Here is an 11,233-nt window from a genome sequence, read left to right as displayed (position 1 = left end):
GGGGAACTTTCTAATTAATCAGCAAGAAAGCTTCGAGAGGGAATAGGCAGTTCTAACGGGCAACTGGTGACCCAACAGTGGTAACTCACAGTCAAGGGCTGCACCAGCAACTGTTAGGGTGTGGCCCCCCAGTAATGCTCTGGCTCAGACTGGGGGCGGAGTCTGATGGTGGAAACTTGAAGGGTTAGGGACAGTGAGAAAGGTGGGAGGGGGCAGAGTGGAATTGGGTGGGGCGTGGGAGTCCTTCCTGGGGCGTTTGGGACCCTAGCCTGTCCCCCCACGTGGCCGGAGTGGCTGCACTGGGCTGGGCCGGGCTGGGCGGGGCGATGCCCGAAGTCGCGGGCAGGCGGGCGGGAGGGCGGGGAGAGGCGCGGAAGCCAGGCCACATAAAGGAGCAAGCGGCGCAACGGGGGCGGCTCTTTCCTGGGTGGGGTTTGTAAAGTCGTGGCCCGTTAGCAGGAAGCGGAGCAGTCGCCCTACACTAGAGTGGGACCCAATCTGAGCACCCGGCTCTCCCGAGTCCTTGCCGAAGTGTACTGCGCGCTCAAAACAGCCCGACAGTTTCTAGCCAAACTTCACCAACTCGTCCGCCTTTGCCGCCACCATGCCGAAGACGGTGAGTGCTGTGCAGGGGCACCGACTCTGTCGGTCCTGGGGGCTCCAGTGTGACCTTTGCAACTCTTTGCCTGGGGGCTTGCCCGGCCACAGGCCTCCCGGGGATGCCAGGCTGTCCCTCAAGGTCCTAAGAAGGAGAGGATAATGGGGTCCTGATTTGAGCGCTCTAGACGGCGAGGGGGTGTCCGAACTAGACATGTGGTTAAGGAGGGGCCAACCTTTCTTAGGGTCCAGCTCCCCACCTCTGGGATGAGGCAGTGGAAACTCGGGGTTGTTGGGCACTGGGACGAGACTCTACTTTGGAGAATATTTCCCCGGCCCAGGAATTGGCGCCTTTCAGAAGTAAGGCTACTACTGTCCCAGAAGAGCCCCATGGTAACAGAGAAGCAGGGAGGAGAGAGGAAGTTGCTCAGGGCGGATCCCGCACGCCCATCCACCTTTCCCACAGCCGCCTCCCTTCTTCTCGACTCCTGCTCTGTCCCCTTCCACCGCTCCTCCGCTCAAACTGCTTTCCCCTGGGAGATGAAGGGGATGTAGGGGGGGGGGGGGCTCATCTGCTGGGTTACTTCCTTTTACCCAGGGGTGCAAACACTTCACTAGGCACAAGTCTGTGGAGGGGCCCACTCAACCTACTGGAAGAGAGGGCAGGTTTCTCTTCCTCTACGAAATCCCTGGTAGACACAGTGCCTCTCTATCCCCACAGGGCTGTTGTGTGAGGTACGGGTTTTCTCCTGTGGGGGCCACACCTATCTAGTGTAGTGGTTGATTAGAGATCTGGTCTCCACCCCACTGGCTGTTGCTAGAAGAGCAGAAGCCTCCAGGGAGTGAGGCCTAGGGGGGCCGGATGCCCAGTAGGGAGGGGTGGGGGAGGGGTGTGCTTGACTAATGAGCTCTGCTTGCTTTTGTGCAAGTCACGCCAGGTCCTTGTTCATGAAGGCCCGATGACCGCTGTGACTTGAGTCTCTTAGGTGAAGGAGCTTGCTGGGCTGCTATGTTGTATGTTGCTAACCCATCCATCTTCCTGGGACTGCGTGAGCCTGGTGGAGCTCAGATAGTGACCAGGATGCTTAAGAAGGGATGAGGGCCCCTGGGAGGAGAGGAGAGTGAATAGCTAGGGGGAGGCCTTTGTGTCTCTACTGAGGTTTGGCTTCCACCTTACTGCATTCCGGCCTCGCTGCTCTGTCGTTCTTGCCTTCATAGAGCTCGGTCCTTAAGAAGCACAAGTTGTTTTTTTTTTAAATTTTTAATTTTTTTTGAGAGAGTCTCATGGTCTTATGTAAAATTATACTTGCGAAAGCCTATACATATGTGAAAATATACTTCGTTCTCGTACACTGCCCTCCTGCCATCTCTGTTACCCCCAGATCTCTGGCAGGTTCTTTTCCTCCCCTCAATCGTGCCTTCTATTTTCTTACCACATGTATTCCGTTGCTGGGCTTCTTGGTTTTGGTTCTTTTTGAAGCAGGATCTCACCCTATAACTTAGGCTGGCCTGGGACTCCCCAATTAATGCAGATCGGTCCTGAATTTTTACCAGTCTTCCTGCCTCGGCCTCCACAGTGCTGAGATTACATGCTTGTAAACAAGACACCACACTCCTGGCTTGTTTTGATGGTGGTCTGATTTTAGCCCAGGCTGGTCTAGAACTCACTTTGTAGCCCGAGGTAGTCTTAAAATCTCTTGGAAGTCGTCCTGCTCCACCCTCCCAATTGCAAGGATTATAGGTTTGAGCCGTCACCAAACTTGGCTGCTACTCCTTCTCTACTGTGAACTTAACCATTTACTTCTAAACTATGAAAGACAGAACGGGAGTGTAAAATCAAATGCCTTCGTTTGTATTAGCCACGATCAGTTTCACTGTTAGAGCCAATTTTTCCTAGCCAGGCCAGCCTGCATTAAATCTGTTGAAATGAGACTTTCTTGGACCGTTGTCTGGTTGCTAGTTTTCTAAGTCTTGTCTTTGATGTTTATCGAGACAAGGTTCCACACTGCAGCACAGGCTGCCAACTCCTAGCTGTCTTGTTGCAGTCCTAGGAATGCTAGGGTCATGGGCTTTCACAATATGGCCAGCCCATCTATCCCTTCTGGAGAGAAGGCAATTCTAAATTCACATGTCTTTCCTGGGACTTGGAGAGGTGGCTCAACAGTTAAGAGCTCACGCTGTTCAGCATTGGGTCTCAGTGCCCACATGGCAGCTTATAACTGTCTGTATCTCCAGTTCTAGGGTTTCTGACTCCCTCTCCTGGCCTGCTTGGGCATCAGGCACAAATATGGTGCACATACATACATGTGGCCCAAACACTCATGCACATAAAAGAAACCCCTTTCTTTTCTTTTTTTTTTTTGACGCAGGGTTTCTCTGGAGCTTTGGGGGCTGTCCTGGAATTAGCTCTTGTAGACCAGGCTGGCCTCTAACCCACAGATATCCACCTGCCTCTGCCTCCCAAGTGCTGGGATTAAAGGCGGGCACCACCATCATCCAGCTCTAAATCTTTCTTTTGAGGAGGCCTTTCCCTTTCACTCCCAACTTTAACTTAAAAAAAAAAGTTCAAAGATTTTGGATACTCTTTTGGGTTCTCTAAAAAGAGATGGTGAATTTTCAGGGTCTTGAGGGTTTTTTTATATTAAGCTTTATGATTTATTAAGTGCTACAATTTATTTATTTACTTAACTTACTTAACTGGTTTTATGAAACAAGGTCTCATATATGCCACGCTAGGCTTGAACTCTGATGCTTTTGCTTCCACTGCCCACCCAAGTGCTGGAATATGAGGCATATGCCATCATACTTGAACAATTACCAATTCCAATTTTTCCCATGGCATAGATGAAGACATTGAAGCTCGCGGTCAGGGAGGACCCACCACGAGTGATACAGCGTACCAACAGGAAGGCTCCAACTTGAGTCTAGGTCTTCAGCGGTCAGACTTGGAAAATCCCGTTTGGTTTACGGGGATTCTAGCTTTAGAGCATCAGCAGGCCAGGGAAAAGGTGCTCAGTGGTCATTTGATGCTATCCTCCAGGATAGCAATCGCGGAGCCCAGCTCCTTGAAGTATTCCAAAATGTCTGGGTCTGCATTCAGCTAAACTTTAACAGGGGCTAAGAACTGTTTATTTTCCTGCCATTCCTAGCATTGCTTGAGCCACTGAAGTGGCACTAAAGTGGTACTTGGTGAATAGGGGGCAGAATTTCAGGCTTCTAACCCTTGAACCAGCCCTGCCTGGACACTCAAGGGTGGGGCGAAGGATCAGGAATGAAGATTGTGTGAGAGGCTTCTGCCTCTATCCACTGTCCCACCTCCCAATATGTCTCTTGTTTTGGGAGACAGGTTCTTGCTCTGTAGCCCTGGGCGGCCTATAGGTTGGTTTTTAACCCACAGCGGTCTTCTGGACTCTGCCTCCCAACTGCTGGAACTACAGGTGTTAACTGAGGCTGTTTTGTTTATTTGGAGAGTCTCGCAGTGCAGCCCAAGTTGGCCTTGATTCCAGGCCGTCCTGCTTTCCTGCCTCTTGAATGGTGGAATTATATAGTCTCTCCCACATTAAAACATTATTTAACTTATTTGCATTGTTATTGTTATTGGTATGTGTGTGTGTGTGTGTGTGTGTGTGTGTACGTGTGTGTACAAATGGAGATTAAAGGGCAAGTTTCAGGAGTCAGTTCTCTCCACTCTGGGATCTGGGAATTAAGCTCAAATTATTAGCTTTGGCCAGTAAATGGTTTACCCTTTAAACAGTCGGGAAAGCCACTTGCTTTGTATTGTTTGTGACAGGATCTTATGTTGCCCAGTTCGCATTTGAATATATATATATATATATATATATATATATATATATATATATATATATAGCCAAGGATGACCTTGACCTCTATCCTCCCACCTCCGCCTCCCGCGTGAGTGTTACAGTGTCCAGCTTTTCTCCCACTTTTTGATTTTCCAATTTTTGAGCCCTTTGTGAATGTGTAGGTGGTGGAGAACAGAACAGGAACCATCTTGGGGATTTCATCTATGCTTATCCATGACAGACCTCTTGCACAGGGAAGGAAAAGTCAAGGCATAAAATAGTCTTTACTTTCATGTTAATCTTGGGGGAAAGGTTGCTCTGTGGATCAGTGATAGGGTGGTATTGACTGTTGCATTATTTTCTAACTGCCTCTATGGCAGCCTGTAAGGATAGTGTTGCCAGGCATGGTAGCTCATGCTAGTAATTGTAGTACTTGGGAGGAAGAAAGATTGTAGTGAGTTTGAGACCAGCTTAAGTGTTATAGAGTGAGGGTGTCTAAAATCTCCCCCACAAAAGGTGGTGTCTTTTCTTTGGTCTGCTTTTATCATCCAACTGCTTTGCTAGGTTGTGGAAGTGGAAGGGACATTTAGAGGTCTTTCCCCATGCTTCCAAATCTAATTCTCTATGGATGAGAAGTGATGACAGCTACAATTATTCTGAACTCTGTTCTAATAGTGTTGCTTGGCAACAGTCTTTCTTAGGTCCCATTGTATATTCCTGGGAGTTCACCCCCACCCCCACTGGAATTTCTAGATGCAGAGTCCCTGGAGGGGGAGATCTGGCTACCAACAGTACTATCAGGGTTGGGCTTTTCATGGCTACACTGGCTCTGATCTTCGAAGATAGATCCGACTGGGATCTTTGAAAGATAGAATTGAGTTTATCATATGCTTCTTCCTTAACTCCCAATCTTTTCTCTCTGCTAACCCCACCTCATTCTTCTGTCCCGAAAGAGGGAAAACAAGCAAACAAGCAGTACAAAAGTGGTCTTTTGGGGGTCTGTCCGTTGGTCAGGTCATGATGGGGATAAATGACCGTCTTTGCTGTTCATCCCTCTTACTTCATGCTTGATTGAGCTGAAAAGCTTCTCAATTCCCAGTTCTATTTGTGGTATCTATTTGTGGTAGAAGAACCCTTAGTTTGGAGGGTTAGCTCAGCAGTTTGGATGGCGGGTGTTGGGAAATAGAAAGTAAAACTGAGCTTAGAATATTTGTTCTCCTTCTATAGAAGACGAGATGTTCTTTGATTTTTAAAGATTTAGTGTGTGTTATTTATATTTGAACAAATAAAAACTTTGCTTGAAGTCGGGTGGTGCTGCTGCATGCTTTTAATCCCAGGACTCTGAAGACAGAGGCAGGCTCATCTCTGAATTCAAGGGCAGCCTGGTGTACAGTGTGAGTTCCAGGACAGCCAGAGGTACACAGAGAGACCCTGTCTCAAAAAACAAACAAACAAACAAACAAACAAAAACCCCCCCAAAAAGAAAAAGTGTTTCTAGGACCTTTAAAGTTCTGTGAATGTATAGATACCTGTATAGTTTAGAATAACTGAAATTCTAAATCTTGACTGATTCTGTTTACAGAATTAAGCAGATATCTTTTTAAACATTGGTTTTTGAAACCCAAAGTTCCTGTTGGTTCATAATTGACCTGAAATGTATGAGAATCTTCAGACTCAGCCTCCTAAAAGTATCTCAAGTTGTCATATTAAGCAGAAGACTGAGGAAGATTCTACTTGTCTCATTTTCCTTAACGTTTGTTAAATCTACAGGTATATACGGCAGAGTTAGTATAAGTTAATTGTGCTTATCAGTGTTGTTTCACAACAGCAAAGATGGAATGAAACGAAGGGAAATAAAGTTCTGAATGATGAAGAAAGTCTGGGCGTGGTGGTACAGGCTTGCAATCCCAGCACTTGGGAAGTACAGGCAGGATCATCAGGAGTTCAGGGATATTCCCATCAAATAGAGAGCTTGGATACAGCTTAAGCAACCTGAGACATTGTCTCACAACACAACAGAAGAGTTACTCACAGTGGGCCATTAGCTGATTTCTTTCTGTCGGCTCTCAATATCTCTTCCAGTTTATCATAAGGGACCTGTACCAATAAGAGGTAACTATAGGTCCCCTTCTAATACTGATTTTCTTGACAGCCTTCATGGTCCAGTGGTGTAGCCTTGGCTTTCCTGATTTCACATGCATTCTTTCAGACAGTCTGTAGGATTTGAGTGTCTTTGCTGTGCAGAGGGTACTGGGAATGCAGAGTTGATAGTGCTTGCCAAAAGCTATTATCTTGTCTTCCTATGCTTTGCAGAATCATTTGTTGAGAATGTGGAGTTTCTGGGTCACTTCATTAGATCCTGCCAATATTACTGGCATGATTACTTTTGGCTAGTTCTCTGTTGAGTCTTAAGGTTTGGGCCGCTTTGTATTTTTCCTTACTAGGCAAGAAAGAAACCAAATGACCCTACATTGTGACGGTGGTAAGTTTATTGAAGAGCTCTAGAAAAACAGGAAAAGCTTTAGAAGAGTAGGGTGTGGTGGCTTATGCCTGTAATTGCAGCACTCTGGAGACTGAGGCAGGAAGATGCAGTGACTGAGGTCAATCTAGGCTATGTAGTGAGTTCAATGTCAGCCTGAATAACAGCAAAACCCTGTCTTCATAAAGAAACAAATAGAACCTTTGTATGTTTCCCGACTTCTTCTCTCACTTTGTATAGTGCCAGCATCATAGATTTCCTAGAGTCTCACTGAAACGTTAGGAAGATAGTAGGTTCCTTTTTGTGGGGAGAGAAAGCTATATTGAGACAGATTTCACATAGCCCAGGCTTGCCTTGAACTTGTGTAGAGGAGGATGTTTCTACTGCTTCCATCTCTAAGTATTGAGATTACAGGCATGTGCCACCACAACTGACTGGAAGCTATGAAGCTCTATCTCAAACTTATTTCTAAATATGGTTGAGTAGTTAGAGATATTGGTAGATATTAAGAAGATGGTGAAGATAAAGCATTCTAAGGTATATATATTACCAATGAGCTGAAGACTGAGTACTACGGGGTACAGCATTTCAAATAAATGCATCTGCACTTGGAACATCCCAGAGCTTCCTCAGCTCTAAGATCCACTTAATCTAGTTTTTTTTTTTTTTTTTTGAATCAGGGTTTCTCGCAAGAGTATGTTCAGTTACAGAAAATCTGAGCTGGCTTTCTAGTTCAACCTTCGTATTTTTGATGAGGACACTGAAACCCACAATAAGGAAGAGATTTGAGTGGGTTGATTCTAGGTCTAGGACATCTTGCCTGATGCCACTATCAAGGAGGATGTTTAGTGTTTTCTGACTCAGCTGGGGGTGACTTGACCATCATGTTAGTGACTGTACAGCAGTCCCCAGGGACTCTTAAAAATGGCCATAGTCACGTCCTGGACTTTACTTGGGAACTCCGTAGCACTTCCCAGATAGCTGTTTTATCTTGACTGTGAAGGGCTGGTAGGAGACAGATGGTTGAAGGTACCTGGTGAGAGGATATTTTCCTGTTTTCCTGCTTGGGATAAGGCCTTTTTGTCCTAAAAGCCACATTTTTCTTTGAAAGAGGATTTTGAGTCCAGGTTGAACTTGATCTAGTTATGTAGCTGAGGGTGACCTTTTGAATTCTGCTTCCACCTCTCCAACTGCTGGATTACAGGTGATCACTACCATGACTGAGTTTTTTGAATCCCTTAAAATTATTTATTTATGTACATGTATCTCCCTCTCTTCTTTTCCCCTTCCTCCCCAATCTGTGTGTGTGCGCGCACCCCCCCCCCCACCTATGTGTGGCATTGTCTATGGCATGTATGAAGGTCAGAGGACATGTTCCAAGAGTCAGTTTTCTCCGTCCACCAATTTGAACTCAGGTCATTAGGCATAGTAGCCCTTTTACTGGCTGAGGCAACTCACTGCCCTCGTATTTGTTTCTTGTTTTGAAATAGATCTCATGAGCCCTGGTTGGCTTTGCACTTGGCTATGTAATCAAGCCTGAATTTGAACTTCTGACCTTCTTATCTCTATCTCCCAAGTGTTGGAAGTATGGACTTGTACCTCCATGCCTATTAATCTCTGACCTCTTTGAATTCAACCTCCCTCTGTCTCTTGCATTATAAGAATACTATAGCATTTGTCTTTCTAATTTGAGGCTGTAGCAACTCTTTCAGTATAGTCTAGAGTCAACTGATCTCAGCTCTCAATCCTCACTTTTGGGTGTTTTACTAGTGAGTCAAGTCTGGGGAAGGTAGTTAGCCAGAAAATGACATTTTAGGCTTTCTTAGAAAGGATGTAGGATTAACAAGTACCAACTCTAGAACTAGACTGTTGGGACTTATTCCAGCTATGTGACCAATGAGGTGTTCCTAACATGCACAAAGCCCTGGGTTTCATCTCAACTAAAAGGAAAAGGAGCAAAGTAACGACCCCAGCTATAACTCATTAGTTGCATGCGTGCATACACTGAAATACATATGTGTGCAGGCACACCTACATGCATTTATGATGAAAAATGGTTCCTACCTTCATGCTTCTGTTTGAATTAAGTCAAGAAATAGAACTCCCTGAAAACTTTTCTCTTCTCCCGTTGGCTTTGTTGTGAGAGGAGATGTTGGGGGGAAGTGGAGGGTTGAGTTCTCAGCTTGTGATTGTGACAAATGGAGGAGTATGATGCTTGCTGACCAGAGCCTATGTACGGCATGGGCACCTTGGATTCTGAGACTACGATTTGGGGATAATTTTTTGAGTACTGTTCTTTGGGTATACCTGGCAACAGAAATTGCAGATTTAATTTGATATAAAATTTGTGTGACTGATGAAAATTTGTATGGTACTGATTGAGGCAAATTATGGGAAGAGTTGAGGTTTGAGCATTTGGACAAAGTAGAGTCCTGAAAAATTACATCTTGATTGTGTATTTGGGAGATAATAGGAGCCAACACCTGTGAGAGAAAATAAAGCTTCTCTATGGGGCATGGCCAGCGTTTCTTCTCTTTAGTTCTGGTCTCCTTTAGAAAGATGGACGAAACCTCATTCTTACTATTTGTATGAGGCAGGATTTTACCATGTGGGTCAGTGTGGCTTCAAACTCACAGAGATCTACCTTCTTTTGCTTTCTGAATTCTGAGATTAAAGGCATGTGCCACCAAGCTTGGAAAAGCCATGTTATTCTAAAGATAGCTGAAGTAGTTTCTTCTCTTGTCATTTTGTTCTAATCCACCCCCATCTCTGGGTCCAGGCCTTTTTCACAAATCTTAGGCAGATTTAAGTACATCTAAAGGCTCTTTTTTTGATGGTTATAATCTTCAGTTAGTCTGTGAGATGGAGTTGGAGGTGTCAAGGGGAAATTCAGTATGATTGTTGTTAGTTAAGTTGCATACGTCTTTGCTATCTTCAAGGGTTTAGAATAAGCTAAACACCTAAAATCATCATAATAGACACTTATGAGGAGTCTGACAAACCTATAAGTGTTTTACTAAAACTAAAAATTACATGGCCGTTTTGTCTTGGATTTGTTCTTTCTGCAGCATGAAAATATCAGCAACTTCAGAGAGATGTAAAGGTAGAACTTCCTCCCCAATGTCCTTTATTGTCCTTGGTCGCTGGGGGCATGGGGAATCTAGCATGTACCCAGGAAGAATATCGGCCATTTGGCTTCAGGGTTACTTTACTTCTCTTCTTTGGGTCCTTAGGGGGGTGCTCATGAAGCGTTTGAGGTGGCTCTGAGAACACTTTTGTCTATTTGTCTTCCTGCAATAACCTAGGCATTTTCTTATGATTGGGAGTTTGCTTCCTGGCCAAAGGCCAGTTGCCAGAGGAAACCAGTGACTAAAGGCTTCCTCCCTGTGATGTCACCTTCTGGAACCATTCCTCACGATTCCCTACGAATCAAGTGACCTTATTTGGCTATTTTTGCCCCCCTCAAATGCCCATCTCACCTCACTTAATCTCCTGTTCTTCATAGCAGCGACTGCCTTCTTCAAGTTTTCGCAGCTCTACCTGTAAACTGTTCTCCTTAGGTAGAGCCCTGAGAGGAGGAGGAGGAGGAGGAGGAGGAGGAGGAGGAGGAGGAGGAGGAGGAGGAGGAGGAATGAAACGTGAGGAGGATGAGAGAGTGGGTTCTGGAATGCCTGTGATTTCTCCACCCTGCTTGCTTATCTTTTCTTGCCCTCTTGTTCCTGCATAGTTACCCCTCTTTAGTTTCTTACCAAGATTTCTGACTGCTTAAGTGTGGTCTTGCTTGGCCTGTGAAGGCATAGAGGGTGGGGTCGGGCTCGAGCTCTCAGCATCTGAAAGTATTCTTTTGGTACAGTAGGGAAAGCCTTCCAATTAATAAGGCCAAGTCTTGGCATGTGCCTGTCGTATGCCTAGGTTTCCTTTGGCTTTCTTGAGCTGAGTCAAAGGTCCATCTGCCTCCTTTCCCCAGTCCTCAGATTAGGTTAGAAGAGTCGAGCTTTTGCTGCAGAATGCTTCAGGCTCTTATCTCCTTGTCTTTTCCTTCCCGCTTTAAATTTCCTTTTCAGATGATTTTAGTTTATTATGTGTATAAATGTTTTGCCTGCCTGTATGTCTGTGCACTGCTTGCATGCCTGATGCTTAAGGAGGTCAGAAGAGGACATCAGAGACCTTGGAACTGGAGTTAAGTATGGTTGTGAACCACCATGTGGGTGCTGGGAACTGAGCCCTGATCCCCTGCGAGAACAGCACGTGACTGCTAAGACATCTCTCCAGTGCTGCGCTCCCCCGTTTCCTGCTTTAGAGTAGAAATTATGCAGTGGAAGCAGTAGGAGGCTGAATCAGGATATCTGGGTGA

The 11,233-nt window shown here is 45.6% G+C and overlaps 1 protein-coding gene across 1 annotated transcript in view; it reads left to right on the top strand.

Moving 5' to 3' along the window:
• Window positions 1-412: 412 nt before the first annotated feature.
• LOC121445204 (moesin) overlaps window positions 413-11,233 on the top strand; it is a 69,656-nt gene continuing 58,835 nt past the window's right edge. The window contains exon 1 of the mRNA XM_041647228.1: window positions 413-616. Coding sequence (XP_041503162.1) covers window positions 605-616 — 12 coding nt within the window. The 5' untranslated portion in view covers window positions 413-604. The remainder of the gene's footprint in view (window positions 617-11,233) is intronic.

This window comes from Microtus oregoni, unplaced genomic scaffold (genome assembly GCF_018167655.1).
Source record: "Microtus oregoni isolate MIOR12 unplaced genomic scaffold, Mior012 000165F_ref0000029, whole genome shotgun sequence".
Lineage (NCBI taxonomy): Eukaryota > Metazoa > Chordata > Mammalia > Rodentia > Cricetidae > Microtus > Microtus oregoni.
This window is presented reverse-complemented; position numbering and strand designations above follow the sequence as displayed.